Raw genomic sequence first — 24,714 nt, 5'->3', positions numbered from 1 at the left:
TTCGTCCTCATCATTTTCAAAGACACAGAGCTGGATAGCTATGAGAAATAAATATATCTCAGGTTTTCTTGGGAGTCAAACAGGCACTATTGACGTTTTCTGTAGCTCTCTTTATCACACGCAAACGTGGAGGGAATGTTGGGAGAGGATACTGCTGCACAATACCTATAACACATGTACACATTGCAGAGCACCTTGCATTAGTAAATCTAACTCCACCAGGTGCAGTGGGTAGCAAGGATGCCATGGTTCCTGGTGCACACACGTAAATTGGCCTTTTCGACTGCTGCTGGGGGTGGTCGGGGGGGGGGGGGGGAATACAGCACTGCCAGGGTTCAATGGGCCGCTCAAGGCTCTGGGACCCGGCACCACTGAACCTGCTGCACCAATGCGAGCTCCGTCCCTCCCCCAAGTGTGTTCTGCGCACCTGGACGCCAAGGAGGCTATGAATGTAGTGTTTTAAACAAATGCTACCTTTTTACTCATATAACTCCCAGGAGGGCCAAAGAATAAACCTGCCAGCCTGCACTGCCATAAACGTGTCCCATGTCCTTGTGAAACGCCTAGAAGCAGCGGCCTCTGCAAAACCCAGGAAAAATGCCACTAGGAAAACCAGTTGGACGACAACCAGGCCTCGTCAGTAGGCGAGACTAGAAGAGCTCATGGATGTTGTGGGGAGGCATGTGACCAGGTTGGTGGAACATGCTACTGGCCTAGTGACAAATGTGACCCGGCAGATGAGGGATGGGGACTGAGCTACCCATGATGAAGGATGGCCATTATTGGTTTACAATAGCAGCGGCCACCCCTGGAATTCCTTTCAGTACTCCAGGCGCTTACTGTCCATGTTATCCCTGACCAATGGCTCATGAAGACTGAAGGCTGTTCCCCAAACCATAAACTGGAAATACGCTGCTGAGGGTCAGTGAAAGACAGATGGTTAACTCTGTTAAGTCACCGAGGGTCATATTGTGTACTATGCCCGCCGTTTTGGTGCATCGAGGTCACTGACCCCCAAACACTAACGCAACCCCCCTCCGCCCAGATATCTCACAGCCTGACCCATCATCATCAGACACCTGCACTTCCTTCCGCGTGACACGTGCACCCCCTCCTCTTACCCTAACTGAAGAGACCCTGTCCCAGGTATGCCCGCAAAATGTGCTCACATCCCTCCAACGTTACCCCTAAACTACCCACTGGCCCCACAGACCCCTGGCGGACTCTACCAGACTCTTAGAGGAGAGCACGAGCGCCGCAGTGTCGTCGAGCCCCACAACCCCCCGCAGTAGCCCCCCCCGTTGACTACTTCCAGCCCCTCACAGACCTCCCCACAGACGCACGGCTCAGGCACTCACCTAACTTTGGCTGCGACGGAAGACATGGCCTCGTTCCTCAGCGTCTTCCTTTTGGATACAGCTGTGCCCATTCTCGTTCGGATGAAAACGCTTCGGGACAACATTCATCCCACAAAAGGCCGGTTCTACAGTAAGGGGAGAATATTACTTACAAAAATTAAATTAAAAAAGCCTACAAAAATAGAACGCCTCCCAGCCCCGCAGGGTGTGTTTTTTGGTGTAATGCTAGTGGTGCCGGGGTGCTCACGGTGCCCAGCTCTGGCAGGGCACTGCAAGGCGGCTCTGGGTGCCACCCGCCCCCTGGCTCCGTGACAGCATCAGGAGCGGCGAGGTCCAGCCGGCGAGCGCCGCTGCGCCCCCTCCGTGTGCGGCTGCATGCCCTCACTGCGTCCCCTCACTGCCCTGCCGCCCATTGACTGCTGCAGCAGGGGAGGGGAGCTGCGAGCAGATCAGAAAAAACCAAGGCAGAGGCGGAGGAGAGTCAGGAAGCCGAGCTATGTTTGGGCATAGGCGGCGCTCTGCCCCCTCCTCCGCTGACATCACGGGAGGCAGGTGGAGGAGGGGACGGGGGCGAGAAGGGGGCACACCACCAGGGAAGGTGCGAGGTAAGGGGAGCTGAGAGTGCGCGAGGGATAAGAGAAAGAAGGACGAGTAGGAAAAAAGGAGAATATGGAGAGAGATAATGATACAGCGAGAGCTAAAAAGATGGACTGTAATACAGGGAGGCAGTGACAGCGAGAGAGGCAGTGAGCGGGAAAGATGGGGCAATGAGAAGAAAAGAGAATGACAAAAAAAGAGTGGAGAAACGGAGAGGAAGAGAGGGCACAGAAAATGAAGAGAAAGAGATGGAGGCAGAATATCTATCTATCTATCTATCTATCTATCTATCTATCTATCCTCACACACCTACATTACAGAGGTGTTATTCGCACCTCTGTTGTTTAGGATTCACACTACACGCCACAGCCTATTTGCATCAAACATCACAGAAGAGCACAATCAATAATGTATACATCCATCCCTCCACATTGTGCAGATTGAACAATACATAGGGGGGCAAAATTAAAAGTGTGGGCCCACAAAGCCAATGTTTTTCTGATTTAAAACCACTGATGTCAATCGAGATGTCATTAGGGATGTCTCAATGATGTCACTTAACAAACGAGTGATGTTTATCTGTATTTATTTAGATAAATGTACAGAGAGCTTTAACTAAAAAAACGATTAGGGATTAACAACAGATATTGGGTTTAGGACAGATGGTTAAGCAATGGTTAACGCAACGGTTGTAAAATTAAACAATTAAGGATAAACACTATATGCGGATATAAATCGATTACATGTAAACAATTCTTTACAGGTAAAGGACGTCGATCAAAGACATGGTGAATTTGGTGGAAAGTGAGGGCCCGATAAGGTTCGCCATATTTAAGATCTGTTTAAATAGTGGACAAAATCTCCCTTGGTTTGACACATTTGGGGCCAATTTAATCAATGAGTCACTAGGGGGTCACACTTTTGTTACTAATGTTATCAAGTACTGTGCCTCGTGAGAAGGGTTACAAATGTCTCTTGTCATCATCCTAGTTGGAGGCGTTGTCTGAAGTAGTGGTTTCAGTTCCATTTTGAATAGAGCTCAGGAGGTAATGACCAAGCAGGGCATGGCAGGGCTCCAGGTATGGGTAGTTTACTTAAACATCGGTGGTGAATCTCAATATTTTTTCGACGATGCATCTGTAATTATAACTAGTCCTTAACTGTTTTTCTTCCAGCAAATTTCTAAGGTTTATTTACACATTCATTAAGATCTTCTAATTAGAGATTACCATAACTTGACTTTAACTTTTGTGTTTTTTCACTGAATTTCCGTGGGGCTTCGATCATTTACCACTTCTAACAATTTTTTGTTCTTAATATACTATTTACAGCCAGCCCCCATGGTGCACAGCCTTAGGCCATGTGCATGAGGGTTTGATCAAGTGCTGCTGTGAACTGGGTTGGCCACATGACCTCATTTTTAGCTGGCTGTAAACCCCTGCTGCGCAAAGCCAGCCGGGGATAGGCCCTGTGCCACCCTCAGCGTTCGACCATGCATAGCAGTAGTTGTTGACTGACCCTGATTTAGGGCCAGGGGCATGCAGCATCGATTTGCCACTTCAGCCCATCTAGTTTTTTTTTTTAACAGTAATAATAAATAAATTAGGTTTATGGTCCCTATGTAAGGGTTTGATATAACCATAGCGGGGCCCTAGTCCCTTATTGGATTAGAAGCAAGATTTGCGGATCTATTTCAGGCTGCAGGAGGTCTAACTAGGGACTAGGGCCTCTTGCCCTGTAGCTAGATTTCACAGACCTTGGGATCTGCAGAAGGAGCCACAAACCCTGCTGCCAGGTGTGTGAAACCTGCCCAAAACATACATTAACATTTTTTTCTCTCTGGGATGCTCCCTCCACCTGAGTCAGGGGGTCAGGTGATCCCCTGCCACTTTTTAACTCTTTTCATTTTATTTTTCAGGTCACATGGACTGAGACCCCAAATCCTGCAGTGGTGGCTGTAGAAGATTTTCTCTGTTGCGTGCAGCCAAACAGAAATCTTCAGGTCCACAAACTCAGCATTGGATTCCCAGACCTGAAAAGCTATCAGGAGAGAAAATCCCTTGTCTGATTAGGTCTGAATATTTTTTTTAATTTTAGGCTCGCAGGAGGTCTGTGAACCCATGTTCATGGACCACCATGGTGGATTAAAGTTCTAGAGAACCCGCAGAATGTGCTCATTCTCCTAACTAGGACACTTTCTTGAGGATAATTCTATTTTCACACAAAGTTTCATGTAATTCCACTCATCTGTTTTGTCTGTATCAAGAAGCAAAAAGTCCCATAAGAGTTAAAATGGAAGGTATCACATTTTGAACCTCCCCCCACCTTTATTTTGGCCCGCTTCATAGAACTACACAAAACGTATGACACTGAATTCAAAATGAAGGAACTTTTTTATTGGAAATATTTGTGTAGATTCATCAAGCGGCACCAGAGTCATTAAGAAAACAACAAATGCTGTTTCAATAGAAACTCTAACCTAATCATAACTGCGCAGGTGCTATTACCGCCTTTATAATATATGCAGTTTTGTGTGTAATGATTTGTTTATAAAGTTAGTGCCATTTGCCGAATTTGCACAAAACTTAGCAGACTTTGAGCTTACTCTTGGTATTTCAAAATTCATGCTGAATAATTAATACTGACAGAGATTAAATTGGAGTTCAAAAAAGTGTTAATTTACTAATAACTGTTATATCATGTTATGAACTCATATAAAGTGTGGCAAACTATTAGAATAATTAGTTTTCTGTTGCCATGTCAAGTATAATGCAGATCAATCAAGGGGAAGGAACTTTAAAGGGATGGGGGATATCGCTGAATTGCTAATAACTTTGATGCCTTATCATAGATCTGCCCAAAATCTGTCTGACCCTTATTATATTTAGCTTACTCTTGTTATATTGAGTTTCATGCAAATCCATCAAGCTGCACAGCTAAGTGGAGGGTTCAAGAAAATGTTCATTTGCTAATACATTGGTGCTGATTAATGAACAGCATTACACTGGAGAGGCTCTTAGCAAACTAAGCCCATTGAAGGAATCTCAGGCTTCAGACAGATCGGACAACCAAGGCTACGTTGACTTTCATGCAAATTCATCGAGGGGCACACTTTAAATAGAAGGGTGTTGGGAAGGAAAAGTCCCTTGCATGGTGACAGACATGCTCCCCTACCCTGATTGCCCCAGCTGCAATAATGTCTGGATCCCTTGTGCTGATTTTTGTTGTTATAGGCAAACACAGATCATGTGTGTGCACCATTACATAGACCTGTCTCATGGATTGTGGTCTTGTTGGACTTGAAAGGGCCCATGTTGGTGAAATGCTACTGCCTTTACCAGGAGTTAAGTAGCACAAGCGCAGAGGTAGCAGCATACCGTGTAGTGATCAGTAGAAATAAACAGGCCTTTATACCTGTGTCACTGGAGTGAAGTATGCAGGCCCACTCATGTAAAGCATCATTGCTGCGTGCTTAACTCACTCTTAGCCTACATCAAGTTAACATGTATTGCTGTGCAGCATGCATGTGGTTCCCTGCATGTGCTGTGTGTATGTGTGCCTGAAAATGATGGAGGACTATGGGTTCCATTTTGGGAGACCAAGGAGTGACTGGAGGCGAATGGGGAGGCAGAGAAATCCCCCCATACAGATTTGTGGATTGCTGCATTTCTCTGAGCTGGGTCAGACACACATTCACTCGAGGAAGTAGAGCAAGGCTCTTTAGTTCGCTTCAAGGGGTGCTCTTTGATTCGGGGAGGGGTCACTGGAAAAGGGCCTGGGCACATCGCAGGAAGGAGATGGAACTGATAAAAGAATCATAAAGAGTAGAGCTGGTAACTTTCAATGCACACATCACTGTGGCTGACGTCCAGGTGTAAACCTCTAGTCAACCCCCATGGCCTCTGTTGTGGGGGTATCATATTTGGAGTTGCTCCTGCCATGACACACTGCTTTCTGGAGGAAGGGAAGGCAGTAGTCACTGTTTGGAAAGAAGGCAGACTCACAACACAAACATCAAAGACTTCGACCCTAAATCACAATTGGTGTCTGAAAATAGACCATAAGAATGGGAGCTTGAAGCCCCAAAGATTGTCAAGTGTCAAGCAGCCAGTCGGGCTATGCAAGGATGAACATCTCTGCAAGACGTCTATCTGTGACCAGGACTGGTGGCTAAGGCCCGACAGTTTCCTAGCTCGGTGAGGGACATCACCCAGGGAAGTCCAAGACATGTGCCACTGGAGTAGCAGTGCCTGCTTGTTTGCCAAGATAAGTGTGCTCTGTGAGGACGAGGAAAGGACTGGAGGGAGCAAGGTCCAGTTGGTGTTCCTGGCGAGTGGATTCCAGTAGCGAGGTGTGAGGAGATGGCTGCTATACCAATTCGTCTGTCGTCTGTGTGCACACTCAAGTCGCCGACCCTGAATGCCAGAGGAGGCCACCATGAAGTTAGCCATGGCTGCACCGATCAGACCGCTTCCTGTATGCAGAATGAAATAGGCAACCCTGTATGCCTGTGGGGCCTGCTGTGAAGATTGCCAGACTTCTGTGCTTATCAGGCAATTGTCCATGTATGGAGTGAAAGCAGAACCTGCATGTGCCTGTGGGGGTGGGCGGGAGGTTGGAGGTGCTGTGAAGATTGTCAGACTGCCATTCCGATCAGGCCATCAACTGTGTGCAGTGGTAGGGTGGCAACCTTGTATGCCAGAGGGGGCCACTGTGAAGAGTAAATTACTGCAGTGCCGATCGGGCCATCATCCGAGAATGGAGTGAGGTCAGTAGCCCTATATGCCAGAAGAGGCTACCAGAAAGCATAAGGACCGTTGCTTGGTTCAAGTCGTCATCGAGAGGAGAGGCTGCCTATGACCTGTGTGGGCCCAAGCCCCAAACTGAGGATCAGAACCGGAGCAGGTGACCCCCTTTCCCCACCTGTGGAAAGGATCAGAGGAACTTACCATCCGTGGTCATCGAGCCGCTGCTCCTGCAGAGCCACAAGTGCTACTTACCAGCAGCAGGTGCTTCAGCCCTCCATGACATGTGCTAGTGAAACACTCTCATTGACTACGATCACAAAACCCCACAGGAGTGTGTAAGACTGATTGTATGGAGGCGTGGTATGGCAGTGGAAGATGGCAGCCACCATCCTGTAGAGCTCCTGTGCCCTCAACAACAATCCTACCTTAATTAGGGTGCATTGCCTACAAGAAGGACTCCCCCTCGGTTACCTGGCCGCTATGGATCCCACGGAGTGATGAAAGGTGCTGCTGAGCACGGAAGATGCGGCTCCCTCCAAGGAAGGGGAATCGGACCTGGGAGCACTATCTTCCAAGATGGCTTGGGGATGCGAGTGTGGTGAAACAGCAAAGTGGAGAGGAGCTAAGAGGTGCGGAGGCCACCGACAGATGACAGAGTGAGCTTATCCCCATCCCGAGTGCAGGAGGGTGCCAGTCTGGAGGTGGATGTTCCTCTCCTTCTATCCCACCCAGTTCTAGTGCTACAGCATGGCCCTAAGAAGGGAGCAGACTTTGTTGACCTGACAGAACCAGGACCAGCAACAGCGGGGCCCTACACACGAGGGCACATGGTGAGGAGCTTCACTCAGTCCTTGTATGCCGTAAGATTAAAGGGGCAGAGCAAGCAAGGAGAGTAGGGCCTCCCTCCCTATTGATTGGGGTGGGAGGCCCTCTGGGTGTAAACAGACAGAGTCTGCACCAATACAATGGCTGCAGGGGCATAACAGGGAGCCTCAGGGGACCGGCGCTCCAGAGGGAGAGCTCTGGATGGGCGCGAGGGAGTCGCTGAGGGGTGACTAGTGGGGCTACTCTAGGAGCCTGGTCCACAAGCAGAGAAAGAGATCGCTAATCAGAATCAGGTAGAGTCCATCAATACTTTGTCTGCTCATGCCGCCTGCCCAGGAGATTACGGATAGGGGACTGGCAGGCTGTCCATCAATGCCACGCCCCAATCTTGGCTCCATGCAATACACAAACATCGACAAGGATAAAGCCCTTCCAAAGCAGCAGAAGTGTGTTTAATTCACCAAAGCCCTACCACAGTTACTGCAGAGAGAAGCAGCCAGCGCGCCTAAGGCAGAGCAAAATGAAGAGACAGGCAGTGGGCCTCAACTGGGCACAGATGCTATACCACGATCAATCAAATCCTTCCACCAAGCCCAGGAGGCCACAATTGGAGAGGTCGGTGCAGACATGGATTACTCTGTCAGGTCTTGAAAACCACGGGCTGAGTAACTTAGGCAGAAACCCAAATAGCGATCTTTGAGGGTACCACAAAAGAAATTAACAAGATCATCCAGAAGCTGTGGGGCCTCTCTGGGGAATTAGCAGCCTGCATCTAGGAGGATGCTGAGGGATGCTCATGGCACAATAACCTCAGGTTCCTGGGGTTCTCGTAAGGTGTGGAGGGGCCCTGTCCAGAGCAGTTCCTCAAATCCTGGCTGCTCAGCTTCTTGCCTCCAGACAAACTTTTGCCATGCTTTCTTATAGAGCTGACACATCATGCACTGGTGATGACCCATCCCACCCCCTAAGAGTGACCCTGAGACAGATGATTGTCTGCTTCCTGAACTATCGTGATAGGCACCTAGTGCTACAAATTGTTTGAAGACTGGGGGAGGTCAAACAGGAATCCAGGCGAACCTCATCTTCCTTGGCTATGGTGCAGCGACAGAGAAAAACATACAAACAGGTGAAGCAGAAGCTAAGTGCTATGGATATAAAATATATACTGCTCTACCCAGCCAAGTTGAGAGTGCTTTTTCAAGGCAAGATACTTCTATTTGACCACTTGACCGTGCATGGGAGTGAATTGAGGAGATGCACCCACAACGACCCAGAGGGGTGGACCACTCTGCCAGGGGCACCCCCTTTGCAGATAGAGGGAGGTCCAGGGAGTTGGTACAGCACTGAGCTTGTAGAGACCTTCACAGGAGATTGAGACTGAAGGGCCATGATGAAACCCTGGCTTCCCAAGGGAATGCAGTAGAGGATCACACATCAGATATTGTGGTGACAAGTCCACCAAACAACAACTGACAAAGGCTCATAAGAAGACCCCCGGTACAAACAACTAGTTGGCACTTACCACAGTGCGGTCAGGCACTTACCACAGTGCGGTCAATATGGTGCATTTGTGTGGAGTTATTATTGAGGGGAAGGAAGGACAGATTGATTTCAGTTGAGTGAGTGAAGCTGTTGAATAAATAAGGGGAGGCAGGGAGAGCAAAATACCTTTCTTAAGTTGGGGAAGTGGGTGGTTCAGAACCCATGTCAGGAAAAATTGAGATGGAGGTGTACAGTTGGGGTTGCCAGTTCAAGTTATAACCTGTTAGGCACAGCAAAAGGTGCACTACGACAAGGGAAATAATGGGACACTGGGGCACACAAGGTACAGTTCAAAGAAATATTGTACAACAGAACACATATGAACACACATAGCATTAAGGAGTCCGCTTGTGGAACGTCGACGGACTGGGATGTAAGTTAAAAAGAGGGGTTGTGAGACAATGCATTCGTAAACATTCCCCCGTCCTAGTGCTCCTGCAGGAAACATATTAGGTGGGGAATAACTGAAGTACTATGATGCCCCCGCTTTTCAGGTGGAGAGAAGATAGGAGGACCACTGGGATTGCTATGTGGTGGGAAGGTGGAATAGGGGAATATCCTTATCATTAAGGTATGTATGCACCTCTGAGAATCCAGAAGGGAGTACTGGACAAACTGAGTTCCATCCTGTTAGACTCAGTTGGCAATCTCCATGTTTTGGGTGGAGATTTTAACAAAGTCATTGGCTGGGACATGGACAGATATTCGGCCATACGATGCGCCTGAGAGCAACTGTGGATTTAGAGTTTTTTCCCATGCAATGGGTCTCATTGATGTCTGGAGGTCACTCCACCCACGGGAAAGACAATACTCATTCCTGTTGGGGGCCCACGGGACCCTGTTGTGATTGGACTATGTGTTTGTCCCAGTGACTAAGGTTGCATGGGTAAAAGACACAAAGTTCGTGGCCCAAGGGATATCAGACCACTTGCCTCTGCTTATTAAGATGGGAGCCCGAAAACAAGTCAGGATATATACCTGGAATTCAGACAGCTGGTCCCTACAAGAGGCAAATATTGCAGAGATCCTAAGGGTTGAATCCCAGATATATTTTGAGGAGAACGAAGGGTCAGTGTCTTCCCCAGGCAGACTCTGGGAGGCATACAAGACTGTAATCAGGAACAAATCCCAAAACATAAAACCCATTAAAAAGAAACATAGGTAAGAATGGCGACAACAGCTGAAAAAAGGCCTCCTCCAGCTGGAGAGAAACTGACTGAACACAGGGAACCCACCAACATACATACGCCTCTGGGCACCTGAGAACAATATCACAACCATATGCTACAAACAGCCTGCCTACAATACCTTGGGGTACAGAAGAAATTGTGTGACACAGGGCGCAAAGTAGGCAGTCTCCTTGTGTTGCTGAGTAAGAGAGAGGAAGAAGAAGCATGTTAGGTGGCTGATGTGCTGATGGAGACAAAGGAAGTGGCCTGCTCCAACAGAGAGATAACCTGACTTTTGCCCTGTACTACCTAACACTCTACGTGGCCTGAAGCAAATGCACAAAGCAAGAAATAGAGGTGTGCGTGGGAGAGGCAGTGGTCCCTGTCTTGAATGTCACAGACAGAAATGCCCTAGATGCAGACTTGTTGACAGATGAGACAGGGGAGGTGTTGACAAGTATACAGTCAGGGAAGTTGTCAGATGCCAATAGTTGACCAGTGGAGCTGTATGAAAGGCTGGTCTTCCTCCTTAATCCACACCTTCTGAATCTGTTTTGCACAGCCAGAGATAGGGGGGACCTGCCACCAGACCTTAACCATGTACTCACTGTAGTTATCCGCAAAAAGGGCAAACCAAGTAACCTATGTTCCTCATACAGGCCAGTCTCACTGTCATACACAGAGAGTAATATTTAGCCAAGATCCTGGCAAATAAATGGCCAGGGTGACATCCTCTGTAGTCCATGCCGACCAAACAGGCTTTATTTTTAGACAGGCAACTATGACTAGATTGACATAAGGCCAACTGAGAACCTATGGCAATAATGTCGCTAGATGCCGAAAAAACATTTGATTCCATAGACTAGTGATACCTCCTCTGGAACCTGAGGCAGTTCAGTTTCAGACCCAGGTTCTGTGCAAGAGTGGCCCTTCTCTACAAGTCACTTTCGGAGGTGGTGAGGGTAAACAGAGAGATTTTGGAGATGTTTGCCTTGGGGAGGGGTACGAGGCAAGGGTGCCAGTTGTCAGCGCTCCTGTTTGCATTGTGCATGGAGTCACTGGCATGCTACGTGTGCTGCAGAGCTGACTTGTTGGGCTTTCGGATATAACAAAAGACCCAGAAAAAATACTGTTATATGCGACCAATGCTCTGGTGTCCCTTGCAGACCCGGAGCTGTTGATTTCAGCAGCACTGTTGGTGTTCCGTAACTTCGAAACATACTCATGCTGTCGTATAAATAAAAAAAAATCCGTTATCTACCAGATGGAAGACTAGGAAGACCCGAACGGTTTGGAGGATGACTTTCATGTGACAAGAGTGGGCTTCAAATACTTAAGAATCAAGATTATGACAGGCAGGGAAAAGTTCTTGGAACTGAACCTCGACCGAGTCCTAGGAGACTTCTGTAAAGACGCAGAGAGATGGCGCAAACTCCCCTTGATGATTATGGGCACAGCTGCCCTGTTTAAAATAATCACCCCACCCAAGCTGCTCTACATGTTGCAGAATACCCCATTTCAAATACCTGATAGGTACTTTGACAAAATTGATAAAATGCTCCAAATGCTGCTCTGGGATAGGTTTACCCCAAGAACAGATCTGTCTATAACGGGAACCTTGCACTCCCTGAGATGACAGCATACCATTGGGCCATCCAAGTACAGGTCATGAAAGAATGGGGACATATCCAAAACAACAAACCGGCATACCGATGGAAAGGGATGAAATGCTGGTGACTACCCACATTCACAACTTATATGGGAAAAAAGACAAGAAACACCTGCCTGAGCCGACCCAACTGACCCTGAGAGCATGGGATGACACTACCAGTGCTATGGGCTGGTGAGGTAGGCTTACTCTGGCCACACCCTTATGGAAGGGATCCCAAATGACTGAAGTTGGAAAGCTCACCAGCTTTCACCACTGGGAACAGTTTGTGATGGAAACACTAGGTGACATACTAGATGGAGAGGAGTTTAAGACATCTGAGATATCACAGCACAAATATGCATTAGCCACTACTCAAAGGTTTAAATATTTGCAACTGATGCAAGCCCTTACGAGGGAGGGGGCCCTAGAGATTGATCTCACAGAACACAGCCCAATGGAAAACTGGGTCCTCAGGAGCATGATCACCCACAAGGCGTTATCCAAGGTGTATTGCACCATAATTAACAGCACCGCTGACAACCTCAGGAATCTCCAAGATAGGTGGGAGGCCTACATGAGGACCCAGGAGAATATTGACTGAGGCGCAGCCCTGATGCACCCTAGGGAAGTAGCTATGAAAGCCAGATTGAGATTGATTCACTTTAATATCCTCCACAGGTCATACTATAATAGGTCCTGGCTGTTCAAAATGGAAAGAGCAGAGAACCCTACATGTCTCAGGTGCGGCAGAGAAGATGGCACCTTTTCTGCATAAACTTTTGAGCTGCCCCAGGGTGAAAGGGTACTGGGGGAAATCATCAGTGAAATGGAAGTCATAATAGAAGTAGCTATACCAAGACACCTCAACTGGTTAAAATTGGCATCCCTATTGATGCAGCCATCCCTAGGAAACAACTGTTATTCTGTATGTTGGGCTTTGTAGTAGTGAAAAGGGATGTAGCCAGATTGTGGGGCGGGGAACACACTCCTACAAGGGGTATGTGGTGGGAATGATGAGTAGATTTATAGAGGCATAGAGTGATATTCGACAGCCACAGCTTCCCCGAAAAAAAAATATAAGGTATGGGGGGAAATGGCAAGCCTATCAAGGATTAATAAACAATATAAGTGATTCACAAAGACATGGAGCCCCACATAGTACTTCCCTCCTCCGGTGGGGGTGGGTGAGGGAGGCTTCGACAGTGGACTGTGTTTGAGGTCACAACCGAGGTGTCCACAATCTACGACGTAAACAAGAAGGGACGAGAGGGGTAGGCGGAGAGTTTTGTTGTCTAAACACTTGCACCCTTATGTGCTTATTGTGTGTTAATTGCTGAGTGCCAAAAGCAAGAAAAAAACAATAAAAATATTTTTTTTCGTAGGACCAAAAGGCAAATGGGGAACTTGTTCTGCCATATAGCTCTTCAGGCGTTGAAACACTTGTAGCTTTTTAAACAGTCGTAGTGGGACATCTGAGACTCAGGCTACTAGGGGGGCCCGAACCTGAGTGTCGTCTATAGTGAATGGGTAATACCCCCTACTGCTAGTGAGAGGAAAGTGGGACACAGAGACCTGCCTTTCAAACACTGAAATCTTGACCTCAGGGACTGTGGGGGTGATTCTAACCCCGGCGGTCTTAGACCGCCGGGGCCAGGGTCGGCGGGAGCACCGCCGACAGACCGGCGGTGCCCCGCAGGGCATTCTGACCGCGGCGCTTTGGCCGCGGTCAGTGCAGGAAAACCGGCGGTCTCCCGCCGGTTTTCCGCTGCCCCTTGGAATCCTCCAAGGCGGCGCAGCTTGCTGCGCCGCCGAGGGGATTCCGACCCCCCCTACCGCCATCCAGTTCCCGGCGGTCCGCCCGCCGGGAACCGGATGGCGGTAGGGGGGGTCGCGGGGCCACTGGCATGGGCACTGCAGGGGCCCCCGTAAGAGGGCCCCTAAATGTATTTCACTGTCTGCTGCGCAGACAGTGAAAATACGCGACGGGTGCAACTGCACCCGTCGCACAGCTTCCACTCCGCCGGTTCGATTCCGAGCCGGCTTCATCGTGGAAGCCTCTTTCCCGCTGGGCTGGCGGGCGGCCTGAAGGCGGCCGCCCGCCAGCCCAGCGGGAATGTCAGAATTACCGCCGCGGTCTTTCGACCGCGGAACGGTAACCTGACGGCGGGACTTTGGCGGGCGGCCTCCGCCGCCCGCCAAGGTCAGGATGAGGGCCTGTGTGTTTTGCTTGTGGATGCTGTATTTCACTTTGTTTTTCATAGGTAAAAGCTCCTTTATCATAAAAGCAAGTATTTGACTGTATAGTCATTTACTGCTACTATCTCTGAATGTCTTTTGAGTTGTGAGCCTGTGTTCACTCCGCTGCATCTATCTCCCCCTGAGAAGCCTTGGACTGCTTAACCCACAATACTACTGAGAGTTAAGTGCTTCAACTTGGCCCAGTTGCTTAGGGCACATATTAAGTTGGGTCCCGGCACATCAGGAGTGAAAGGCCTCAACACCTGCAGTTGGGACCAGCAGCTCCTGAGCTTCCCATGCCCCTCTGAGTGGGTTCTTGGGCACGATTTGACAAATTTGCACCAAACATTATAAAAAGGTACATCCAATTTGGATTGTTCATGGCAGAGTTTGTGCAGAGGCATCAGGCTTCGGTCAAATAAAAGAGAGTTGCCAACAATGCCAGTGACATTTTTAATTCTAGTAGGAGTCTTTGCTCCTCCATATAGGAAAAACAGCAGAATAGAATTACACTAAATTTGGCTTGGAGGTTGAACTTTACTCAAGGAAATGCCTTTTGTTGGTTTGGTGTAAATTCGTTCAGTAGTGTTCAAGAAATTAGCAGTTGAATAGGTGATCTGGTTAGGCATAAGGAGGTTATATTGAAAAGATATTGTAAAGATATCTGGACTTTCTACTCACATGGTTTCACAAATCGATGGATGGTTTGTAAATCTAGTTAAGAAACATAAAGGCAGACAAACATTTTGTCCTGTCATCCAATGCAGATTTACAAATCCTGCATCAAGTTTGCGAAGCAGTTGTTCTCATTGGTTGGCGAGATTTGAATAATTCAACACAAATTTTGTTCAGGCTATGTGCTTTACTCAGTTTCTGGCACATTATAGCATCCTCTGCATTCTCTCAAGAAAAATGGAACACAGGTATCTTAAAAAAAAAAACCTTGGCTGTTGTGTCAGGGTCGCCATAATCTAGATCGTCAGTTCCTCAAGTCTACAATAAAAGTCAAATGTTGAAACCATTTCACAGGCATCATATTCATTTCAGGTGTATTAACATGAGATAAAGTTCTATAAGCTATGATAGGTCAGAAACGCTGGTGTCTTTATCCTTAACACCAGTGAGTAGATTGAACCATTGCCACATCACCATTGGACCGTTCTGGATTTCTGGTCTGATTTGTGATATTTACGTGGTTCATTTATGATCGTCTTGTTGTTTTCCTAAGAGTAAGCACCAAGCTATGGCTTCCCTCCTTGCAGTCCCTGTCATGTCGGGGATCTTGTTTCATTTGGAAACGTTCTCATTTTCGTGTACTTGGAGAAATAGCGAGAAAGTGTATAAAACATGGTAGCATGTAGCTCCAGAAGAGAAGGGTTACTAGAGCTCTTTAATAAGACTAATTCCAGTAAGGAACAGTACATTATAAATGACAGCTAGAGTTTTGTTCATTACTACATCACATTTAACTCTACTGTAGTTATATACCAATGGAATAGTCAGCCCTTTCTGTGAAAGTTGAAAGCTACGTTGATGTTAGTGAAATATTCTCCCTTTCAAATTAGGTAGTGAGGTTCATGATCACTCCCTGGTCTTCCAAGAACATTTCACCAACGTGTTGCCAATCACACATGTGAATCATAAAGTATGGCATGACCACTATCCCTTCCAGTAGGTAGGCTAAGGTATTGCATCAGAAGTGGTACATCCATTGCAAGCACAAAGGCCTTAAGATACAGTAACAGAGGCCAGCTAACATGCCAAAACATTGGATCACTTAAACACTACCTTCATCAATTAAGGGAAGCCCCAAGATTCATTCTATTTCTTTTGGATAATCTGAAAACTGGTTAATGTTTTAAATGTAAGCAGAGTAGCACAATTCCTCTTTTCCAGATGTGTTTGGAGTCTCAAGAGAACTAGAGAGTCTATTGCCTTTCAATTATCACTGTTATAAATAATAAAATACTATAATTGTAGTGTCCATTGAATACTTGGCATTTATATGCAGTAGGTTGATTCTGGTTGTCGAAATGGCATCTATGTACAGTTTAGATGCGCCTTAAGCCACATAGTCGATTCTCCAAAGAGACAAGCTTTATTAAAAGAGCAAGCTTCACTACTGTAGTTGGTGTAACTTTCTATAAAAATCGATATTGTTGACCACGTCTCCTGAAATAAATAGATATCATAATTCTTAATAAATGTAAGCCTCCCATGGTCACTTCATTTTGCTGGAAAACCAACCATATTCCATTATAAGATCCTACAAAAGTGGGGTGCCAAAACCTCCTTTTTCCAATAGTTTCAGTGAACTATCTCGGGGAAACTATAGGCAACAATACAGAAGTACTCAGTCAATCCACTTCATAAAGGTCCCTGGAGATTCATATTGGGGACAAGGCAAGGCTGACATTTTATATTCGTTGGAGCATTTCCTGCTAATTTAAAGGCAGGGCCAGATTTTAACTGAATACTTGAACCATTAGGAGAAATTGTTCTCACATCAAGTGTTAAGAGATCACTTCTCAATTCTAGATCAGCTAAATTAAGTTGGATATAATCGTGGGGTTCATCATTGGATGAGCCATGTTTATCATTAGTCAAATCTGATCTAATTACTGAATAACAGAGTCTTACACTATAAATCCAATGAATGGCCTTGTCAATTAATGAATTCTAATCTTCCAGCTTCCCTTGATGTAATTTAGCAACCCCAACTGACTGATTTCTGTTTTTCCTTCAGGGAATGCCCTCTCATCTAAGAGACTTCTCAATGACATCTCCATAGCCCACTGACTGCCTTCCATGTATCCAGTGCCGGCTTTTGGGCGGTGCGAGCGGTGCGACCGCACTGGGCGCTGCCCTCATGGGGGCGCTGTGTTTAGCAATTGCTTACGAAACTTGCGATTTAAAAGCGCCTGCTGAAAAGTTCCTTGTGCGTTTAGCCTTCAAGAAACAATTAAAATGTCAAGATGCCTCTTGTGATTAATGTTCCTGCTGAAGAGAGAGATCGGAGCAGCTTTGACTCAACATAAAATAGCATAGAGGGTTAATATGCCTGTTGCAAAAAACATAACTATGGGGCATATTTAAGAAAAGTGGTGCCCCCTAACGCCACCATGTGTGCGTCGTATTTAAAATATGGCACATCATGGTGGTAGTTAGGGAACTAGCATCAGAATTTTTTACGCTAGTCAGGCGCTTTGCAGGATTTGCGGCAAAAATTTTGATACTAATCTTGCAAAGCACAGAGAGGCCCATTGTAATCAATGGTAGCCTCCTTTTAATGCCTGCTCTAAGCAGGCGTTAAAAGTGCCAGAAAAAAATGACGCAAAAAAATGTGACAGCCTTTTTTGCAGCATTGTTTTTGCCCCCCACCCTAACGGGGGATGCCCCCTTTGCATACATTATGCCTGGGGTAGGCATAATATAGCGTAAAGGGTTAAAAGTGGCACAATGCATGCAGTGCGCCACTTTGTAAACATGCTGCAGCGTTTTTGGCCTCCTATCGCCACATTAGCTTAAAAAAATTACACTAATGTGGCGTTAGAATGGCACTAAGGGCTCTTAAATATGCCCTTATGGCAGTGCTTAATTTGTGCTTGCTGTTTCCGGTGCGGAGCACCGGCACTTATTTTTGAGGGCCTGTGCTTATTTTTCATCTTCAAGTAATTACTGTGAGAAAAAGACACATATAGGAAAGACAGAGGAGAAGAAAAACGAAAAAGTGTCAAAACGGGGAAAAAGCAGAAATTCGCAAGAGTGAGCTGAAGGGGCAGGGAGTGCCTGCAAGTGGATTGAAGAGGCCCGAGATGGCTTCAGGATTACGCTGCCTATCTATCACGTGTTCACACATTTAATTGCAGCAGCCGTTTCTTTAAGAGGGGGGCTTTGGGCACTGGCACCTTTTTATTTACAAATTAAGCACTTCCCTATGGGGCATATTTGAAAAAAGTGGTGCTGCACACAGTGCTCCGCCACTTTTCTTGCACCCTTTAGCCCCCCCCTAACACCACCATGTGTGCGTCATATTTAAAATATGGTGCACCACAGAGGTAGTTAGAGGACTAGCTTCAGAATTTTATATGCTAGTACGGCACTTTGCAGGATTAGCATAAAAAATGTTGACACTAATCCTGCAAAGCATCCAGAGGCCCATTGTAACCAATGGAAGCTTCTTTTAAATGCCTGCTCTGATCAGGCGTTAAAAGTGCTGGAAAAAAATGAGGCAAAGAAATCTGTCAGATTTATTTGCACCATTTTTTGGGCTTCCGTAACGTGGGGGTACCCCCTTTGCATACATTATTACTGAAGCAGGCATAATATAGCCTAAAGGGTTACAAAGTGGCGCAATGCATGCATCGCGGCACTTTGTAAATATGCTGCAGCGTTTTTGGCCTCCTATCGCCACATTATCTTTAAAAAAATTACACTAATGTGGCGTTAGAATGGCACTAAGGGCTCTTAAATATGCCCACTATGGGGCATATTTGAAAAAAGTGGCACTGCACACAGTGCTGCACCACTTTTCTTGCACCCCTTAGTGCTCCCCTAATGCAACCATGTGTGCGCTGTATTTAAAAAACGGCTCAACATGGCGGTAGTTAGGGGACTAGTGTCAGAATCTTTTACGCTAGTCCGGCGCTTTGCACGCTTAGCATAAAAAAATGTGATGCTAATCCTGCAAAGCACCCAGAGGCCCATTATAACCAACAGACACCTCCTTTTAACGCTAAAAGTGGCAGAACAAAATGACGCAAAGAAATCTGTCAGATTTCTTTGTGCCATTTTTTTGCCCCCCCACCCCCCATGGGGGAATGCCACCTTTGCATACATTATGCCTGGCACTGACATAATGTAGCTCAAAGGGATACAAAGTGACGCAATGCATGCATTGCACCACTTTGTAAATATGGCACATCGCTTTTGGCCTTATAATGCCACAATAGCATAAAAAAATGACGCTAATGTGGTGTTAGAATGGCGCTAGGGTCTCTTAAATATGCCCCTATATTTTATATGGCTAGCTGAGTGGATTAGTGAAGCCAGTCTTTACAAGTGCTTTAAAACACATGAATGTATGTAAAAGGGGAACGATGGAGAGATGAGGGGCACATTTGCTGGTGGTAATGAGTGAAACTGAGGAGGAGGTCATGGGTTTGGGGGCCCCACAATAAACTGTTGCACAGGGCACCACCAGTCCTAAAGCCGACCCTGCATGTATCCCTTCACTATCAATAAGTATATTGCTAGAGGGCTGGCACATTCCATCCCCTTTCCATCTGCCCATTTATCTATGAGGGGTGCCTCTGTCGGCAGTGTTTTTTCAATTACCTATTGTGTAGGAGAGATGGTCTCTTGGGGCACAGTTTCAGCTACTGCAGGAAAGTACCATCTTGCCTGGCATGTTACCCCCAGTTTTTCACATGTATGTAAGTTTGTTTTTGCCTGTCTCACGGGGATCCTGCTAGCCAGGACTCCAGTGCTAAAAGTTTGTGGCCTGAATGTGTGTACCTGTGTAGTGACTAACTGTGTCACTGAGGCTCTGCCAACCAGAACTTCAGTGCTTATGCTCTGTCTGCCTTTAAAATTGTCACTAGAGACTAGTGACCATTTTCACCAATTCTAATTGGCACACTGGAACACCCTTATAATTCTCTAGTATGTGGTACCTAGGTACCCAGGGTATTGGGGTTCTAGGAGATCCCTATGGGCTGCAGCATTTCTTTTGCCACCCATAGGGAGCTCAGACAAATCTTACACAGTACTGCCACTGCAGCCTGAGTGAAATAACGCACACGTTATTTCACAGCCATTTTACACTGCTGTTAAGTAACTTATAAGTCACCTATATGTCTTACCTTCACTTAGTGAAGGTTAGGTGTAAATTTACTAAGTGTGAGGGCACCCTGGCACTAGCCAAGGTGCAGCCACATAGTTCAGGGCAATTTCCCCGGACTTTGTGATTGCGGGGACACCATTACACGCGTGCACTACATATAGGTCCATACCTATATGTAGCTTCACAATGGTAACTCCAAATATGGCCACGTAACATGTCTAAGATCATGGAATTGACCCCCATGCCAAATCTGGTATTGGGGTGCCAATCCCATGCATCCCCGGGGCTCTACTATAGACCCCGGGTACTGCCAAACCAGCTCTCTGGGGTTTTCTCTGCAGCTACTGCTGCTGCCAAACCACAGACAGGGTTCTGCCCTCCTGGGGTTTGGGCAGCCTAGTCCCAGGAAGGCAGAACAAAGAATTTCCTCTGAGAGAGTGTGTTACACCCTATCCCTTTGGAAATAGGTGTTAAGGGCTGAGGAGAAGTAGCCTCCCCCAGCCTCAGGAAATGCTTTGAAGGGCACAGATGGTGCCCTCCCTGCATAAGCCAGTATACACCGGTTCAGGGAACCCCCAGTCCCTGCTCTGGTGCAAAACTGGACAAAGGAAAGGGGGGTGACCACTCCCCTGTCCATCACCACCCCAGGGGTGGTACCCAGAGCTCCTCCAGTGTGTCCCAGACCACTGCCATCTTAAATCCAGAGGTGTGAGGGCATAATGGAGGCCTCTGAGTGGCCAGTGCCAGCAGGTGACGTCAGAGACCCCTCCTGAAAGGTGCTTACCTCACTAGGTGGCCAGTCCTCCTCTGAGGGCTATTTAGGGTCTCTCCTGTGGGCTTTTCCTCAGATAACGACTTGCAAGAATTAACAAGAGTTCCTCTGCATCTCCCTCTTTGACTTTTGCCAAGGATTGACCACTGACCGCTCCAGGACACCTGCAAAACTGCAACAAAGTAGCAAGAAGACTACCAGGGACATTGTAGCGCCTAATCCTGCGTGCTTTCTCAACTGTTTCTTGGTGGTGCATACTCTGAGGGCTGTCTGCCTTCACCCTGCACTGGAAGCCAAGAAGAAATCTCCTGTGGGTTGACAGAATCTTCCCCCTGCTCTAGAAGGCACCAAACTTCATTGTCACCGGTACTCTGGGACCCCTCTCATCCTGACGAGTGTGGCCCCTGGAACTCAGGTGGTAGACCCAAGTGACACAGATTGTCCATTGGTCCAACTGTCCAAATTTGGAGGAGGTAAGTCCTTGCCTCCCCTCTCCAGACAGTAACCCTGTGCACCAAGTGAACTGCAGCTGCTAGGGCTTCTGTGCACTTTTGCAAGGAATCCTTCGTGCACAGCCGAGCCCAGGTCCCCAGCACTATGTCCTGCAGTGCTCAACTCCCTGAGTTGACCTCTGGCTTCATGGGACCCTCTTTGGTAGTGTTGAGACAACCGCTGTGCTCAGTCTTCTTGAACCCATGTTAAAGGACTTCTGTGGGTGCTGCCTTCTTGTGTGTGGGCTCTCTGTGTTGCTGAGGGTCCCCTCTGTCTCCTCTCCCAAGTGGTGACATCCTGGTCCTTCCTGGGCCCGGGCAGCACCCTTTTTCTTCAACTGTGACCTTTGCAGCTAGCAAGGCTTTTTTGTGGTCTTTCTCCAAGGAAACAATACTGCATCCTCCAGCACTCCGTGTGACATCTTCTGCACAATGGAGAAATTCCTAGCACCTTTTGTTGTTGCAGAATCTTCAGCTTCTTCCATCCGGAGGCAGCCATTTTGCACCTTATTCCGGGGTTTAGTGGGCTCCTGCCCCCCTGGACACTTTCACAACTCTTGGACTTGGTCCCCTTCCTTTGCAGGTCCTCAGGTCCAGGAATCCATCTTCAGTGCTTTGCAGTCTGTTGTGGTCTTTGCAGAATCCTCTATCACAAGTTTAGTGTGTTTCTGGGGAAGTAGTATCACTTTATTACTAGTTTTCAGGGTTTTGGGGTAGGGTATTTTGGACACCCTTAATGTTTTCTTATACTCCCAGCGACTCTCTACACATTACACTTGCCTAGGAGTCCATTCGCGGTTCACATTCCACTTTCAGAGTATATGGTTTGTGTTGCCCCTAGGCCTATTGCATCCTATTGTATTCTACAGTGTTTGCACTATTTTCTAACTGTTTACTTACCTGATTTTGGTTTGTGTGTATATTTTGTGTATTTTACTTACCTCCTAAGGGAGTATATCCTCTGAGATATTTTTGGCACATTGTCACTAAAATAAAGTAACTTTATTTTTAGTAACTCTGAGTATTGTGTTTCTTATGATATAGTGCTATATAAGTGGTATAGTAGGAGCTTTGCATGTCTCCTAGTTCAGCCTAAGCTCCTATGCTATAGCTACCTCTATCAGCCTAAGCTGCTAGAACACTACTAATCTACTAATAAGGGATAACTGGACCTGGCACAAGGTGTAAGTACCATCAGATACCCACTATAAGCCAGGCCAGCCTCCTACAGCTACTCAACTAGTGCTAGAATGAGAATTTATCCAAATTAATTTTACTAGTGTTCTCACAGCTATTGGGAGAGTTATATTTGGCTGCTTGAATGGAACAGGTGTATTTACCCATCAACGTTTCTATGCCCAGGTCTTTTGCTTCAGGGTGGATATGTTACTAACCCAATTCTAAAGCATTAACCCCTCTCATCATTTTCTTTATAATTTCAGTTAATTCGTCAATTTATGATAAAGAAGCAGAAGCAGGCTCCTTTGGGAGCATCTTTGAGTTTTCAATGCCTTTCGTCAAAGAGTTAACAGTCATGGTTTGACCACTGGGGAACTAGCTTGGCGGCTAGAACGTCAGAGCAGTACATATAATCCACATTTAGAACACTAGTCATATTAGTTCAGTCACATTTATCAAAGGCTTTACAAGGAATTGTGGAATTTACCTCATCCAGGACGGTAGTCATTTCGGATAGGTGTACGTACATCAGAACATCTAGATGCCCCTTTTTGATTAAGTATCTACCAGAGCACTCCGGCTCCCCTTTCACTTCCGAGTATCCACTAATAAGCACCTTCCTCCTGAAAAACCAAGGAGCAAAAGTAAAAATTCCAAGGTCAAATACAGTGCCCCCTATCACCAGTTTGAGGATGAAATCAGTTACAAGAGGAGTGGAAAACCCAAGCAGCCTTGAGACTCTGGGCTGAGTATCCGAAGAAACTGAGTATCTTAACCAACCCATCACCTTAGCGAAACATTGGTTACGATTCTAGACCAAGCTAAACCTGTGCATCCACATCAAGACCATAGCTACTCTCTGGAACTGATGTGAAAAACTTAAGGCATGACATATGATTAGGCAAGTACCAAATAGTGGATACAAATTACGCATTTGCTTTGTTGCGGCCTGCCCAGCATTTTGCGATGTGATTGGTTTACTAGTCTAAGGGCCAGATGTATCAAGGTGCATTTGCAAACAGTGCGAATGCCCGTTTGCGAATGCAAAAAGCCAGTTCAGAATGTATGAAAGACATTCTGAACACAATTTTAAGGAATCGCAAAAATAGCGATTCCTTAAAATTGCGACCCTGAATAGAGAGTCGCAAATTGCGACTCTCTAAATAAGAAATCGCAAATAAGGATTCCTTATTTGCGATTTCTTAGCACATCTATGAAGCCATTCCTAAATGCGATTTGAGCATTTAGGAATCGCTATTTACCATCAGGTTGAACCTGGTGGTAATCATGTGCAAAATTTAAAAATGCATTTAAAATGCATTTTTAAAATGTACATGTAAAGCACACATGCCCTTTTGGCATGTGTGCACCTTACATGTCCCAATTTTTTTTGGGGGGGTTCAGCAGTGGGGGCCTTAGGCCCCCAGCACCCTGGGGTTTTGCATTTCCAAAATTGCGATTTCTGGTTAAGAAATCGCAATTTTGGAAATGCAAAAAATTCGCAGATATGGGCCAACAGGCCCATAGGTGCGAATGGGGACAGATTCTCTTTTTGGGATTCGGTAATAGCATTTGCGATTTTTAAGAAATCGCTATTACCGAATCGCAAAAATCATACATACCTTTTTGCATTTCTGAAATAGCGATTTCTTAAAAATCGCTATTTGAGAATCGCAAGTCGGTTGCATGATACATCTGGCCCTTAGTCACATTGCAAAATTTGAATTTGCACTAGGCCGTCAAACCTCCTGTGTATAGAATATTAGTTATGGTGGAGACATTTTGCGACACCCTGTGAATGTATTCAAATGCAGGAATGGAAGGCTGCATTGGAGGAAGCTAAGGGCCAGATGTAGGAAAGGTTTAGCGACTCGCAAACGGCGAAAAACGCAGTTTGCGAGTCGCTAAACCCCATCTGGTATGTAGAAATGCATTTTGCGAGTCGGAACCGCATTTCCGAGTCACAAATAAGAAGGGGTGTTCCCTTCCTATTTGTGAGTCGCAATGGTATGCAATTCCATTTGCGACCGCAAAAGCGGTCGCAAATGGACTCGCAGTTACCATCCACTTGAAGTGGATGGTAACCCACTCGCAAACGGGAAGGGGTCCCCATGGGACCCCTTCCCCTTTGTGACTGGACCTAATAATAATTTTTCAGAGCAGGCAGTGGTCCAATGGACCACTACCTGCCCTGAAAAATATCGAAACAAAAGGTTTCGGTTTATTTTTCAAAGTGCAGCTCGTTTTCCGGGTTGCACTTTGAAAAAAAAAACTGCTTTATTTAAAAGCAGTCACGGAC

General features: G+C 46.6%; 1 protein-coding gene across 4 annotated transcripts in view; it reads right to left on the bottom strand.

Annotated features, from left to right (window-relative positions):
- The window catches only part of NSMF (NMDA receptor synaptonuclear signaling and neuronal migration factor), a 183,638-nt gene extending 160,638 nt beyond the window's left edge, over window positions 1–23,000 (bottom strand). For 3 of the 4 annotated variants that reach the window (XM_069241392.1, XM_069241388.1, XM_069241390.1), the window contains exon 1: window positions 1,359–1,828. In XM_069241392.1, coding sequence (XP_069097493.1) covers window positions 1,359–1,462 — 104 coding nt within the window. In that variant the 5' untranslated portion in view covers window positions 1,463–1,828. Of the gene's footprint in view, window positions 1–1,358; window positions 1,829–22,902 lie in introns of those variants that run through there. The other variant, XM_069241389.1, reaches the window with a different exon arrangement.
- Between the last annotated feature and the right edge of the window lie 1,714 nt (window positions 23,001–24,714).

This window comes from Pleurodeles waltl, chromosome 6, assembly GCF_031143425.1.
Source record: "Pleurodeles waltl isolate 20211129_DDA chromosome 6, aPleWal1.hap1.20221129, whole genome shotgun sequence".
NCBI classification, from domain to species: Eukaryota; Metazoa; Chordata; class Amphibia; order Caudata; family Salamandridae; genus Pleurodeles; species Pleurodeles waltl.
The sequence above is the reverse complement of the archived record's forward strand: the minus strand, read 5'-3'. Positions and strand labels throughout refer to the sequence as shown.